Here is a 1,972-nt window from a genome sequence, read left to right as displayed (position 1 = left end):
TGTGTTGTTGGATTGTGACGTCATTGGGTTGTGATGTTGTGTTGTTGGGTTGTGACATCATTGGGTTGTGATGTTGTGTTGTTGTGTTGTGACATCATTGGGTTGTGATGTTGTGTTGTTGGGTTGTGACATCATTGGGTTGTGTTGTTGTGTTGTGACATTGGGTTGTGATGTTGTGATGTTGTGTTGTTGTGTTGTGACATTGGGTTGTGATGTTGTGTTGTTGTGTTGTGACATCATTGGGTTGTGATGTTGTGTTGTGTGGTTGTGTTGTGTTGTGTGGTTGTGTTGCCGTGTGGTGTTGTATCACTGTGATCTTTTGTTGCGTGGTTGTGGTGTTGGGTTGTGATGTTGGGTTGTGTGGTTGTGTTGTGGTATCAGGTTGTGGTGTTGTGTGGTTGTGTTGTGTTGTGTGATTGTGATGTTGTGTTGTGTAGTGTGGTTGTGTTGCTGTGTCGTGTTGTATCATTGTGATCTTGTGTTGTGTGGTTTTTGGGTTGTGATGCTGTGTTGTTGTGGGGTTGTGTTGTTGTGTGGTGTTGTGACGGGTTGTGATGTTGAGTTGTTGTGTTGGGTTGTATCATTGTGGTGTTGTGTTGTGACATTGTGTTGTGTAGTTGTGTGGTTGTGTTGGGTTGTGATGTTACATTGTTTTGTGGTTGTTGTGTCATTGTGTGGCTGTGTTGTATTGTTGTATCATTGTGTTGTGTTGTATCATTGTGTCTTTGTGTCGTGTTGTTGTATCATTGTGTAGTTCTGTTGTGTGGTTGTTGTGTAGTTGTGTTGTTGTGCGGTTGTATCATTGTGTTATTGTATCATTGTGTGGTTGTATCATTGTATCATTGCGTTGTGTGGTTGTATCATTGTGTTGCATCGTATCATTGTGTGGTTGTATCATTGTGTCGTGTGGTTGTTGTATCATTGTGGTGTTGTTTCATTGTATCGTTGTGTAGTTGTATCATTGTATCATTGTGTTGTTGTTGTATCATTGTGTTATTGTTATATAGGTGTAAGCTGGCCCAGAGTCACGGTTGGGTGGTGATGATCAGTCAGTGTGACATTGTATCGTTGTGTTGTTGTATCATTGTGTTATTGTTGTATCATTGTGTTGCTGTATCATTGTGTTATTGTTGTATCACTGTTGTATCATTGTGTTATTGTTATATAGGTGTAAGCTGGCCCAGAGTCACAGTTGGGGGGTGATGGTCAGTCAGTGTGACGTTGTATCATTGTGTTGTTGTATCATTGTGTTGTTGTATCATTGTGTTGTTGTATCATTGTGTTGTGTTATTGTGTTGTTGTATCATTGTTGTATCATTGTGTTATTGTTGTATAGGTGTAAACTGGCCCAGAGTCACGGTTGGGGGGTGATGGTCAGTCAGTGTGATGTTGTATCGTTGTGTAGTTGTGTTGTATCATTGTGTTATTGTTGTATCATTGTGTTATTGTTGTATCATTGTGTTATTGTTGTATCATTGTTGTATCATTGTGTTATTGTTATATAGGTGTAAGCTGGCCCAGAGTCACGGCTGGGGGGTGATGGTCAGTCACCGCTCGGGGGAAACCGAGGACACCTTCATTGCGGACCTGGTTGTGGGGCTGTGCACCGGCCAGGTATGTGCCCTATAACACATACACCTGCCCTATATATGGCCCCATATATAGGGCCATATGGGGTGACCTATGGCCCCTTATGGCCCTGTGTGACCCCATATGGCCCCATAGAACCCTATATATCCCCACATGTCGCCACATATCCCCACATAACCCCATAGAATGCCCCTATATCTCCCCATATGACCCCATATCTCCCCATATGACCCCATATATCCCCATAGAATGCCCCTATATCTCCCCATATGACCCCGTATAACCCCATATATCCCCCCCACCCCATAGATTAAGACAGGAGCTCCGTGCCGCTCGGAGCGTTTGGCCAAATACAACCAGCTCATGAGGTAAGGGGCTCCGA

At 43.4% G+C, this 1,972-nt stretch overlaps 1 protein-coding gene across 1 annotated transcript in view; it reads left to right on the top strand.

Moving 5' to 3' along the window:
* Positions 1–1,972, top strand: part of LOC107307566 (beta-enolase) — a gene marked incomplete at its 5' end in the record, with an annotated part of 12,511 nt that extends 10,539 nt beyond the window's left edge. Inside the window, 2 exons of the mRNA XM_015851079.1 lie at positions 1,506–1,614; positions 1,900–1,972. Of these exons, the coding sequence (XP_015706565.1) occupies positions 1,506–1,614; positions 1,900–1,962 (172 nt within the window). The remainder of the gene's footprint in view (positions 1–1,505; positions 1,615–1,899) is intronic.

Source organism: Coturnix japonica, unplaced genomic scaffold, assembly GCF_001577835.2.
Source record: "Coturnix japonica isolate 7356 unplaced genomic scaffold, Coturnix japonica 2.1 chrUnrandom677, whole genome shotgun sequence".
NCBI classification, from domain to species: domain Eukaryota; kingdom Metazoa; phylum Chordata; class Aves; order Galliformes; family Phasianidae; genus Coturnix; species Coturnix japonica.
Note: the sequence above shows the minus strand (reverse complement) of the source record. Positions and strands in the feature narration are given on the sequence as shown.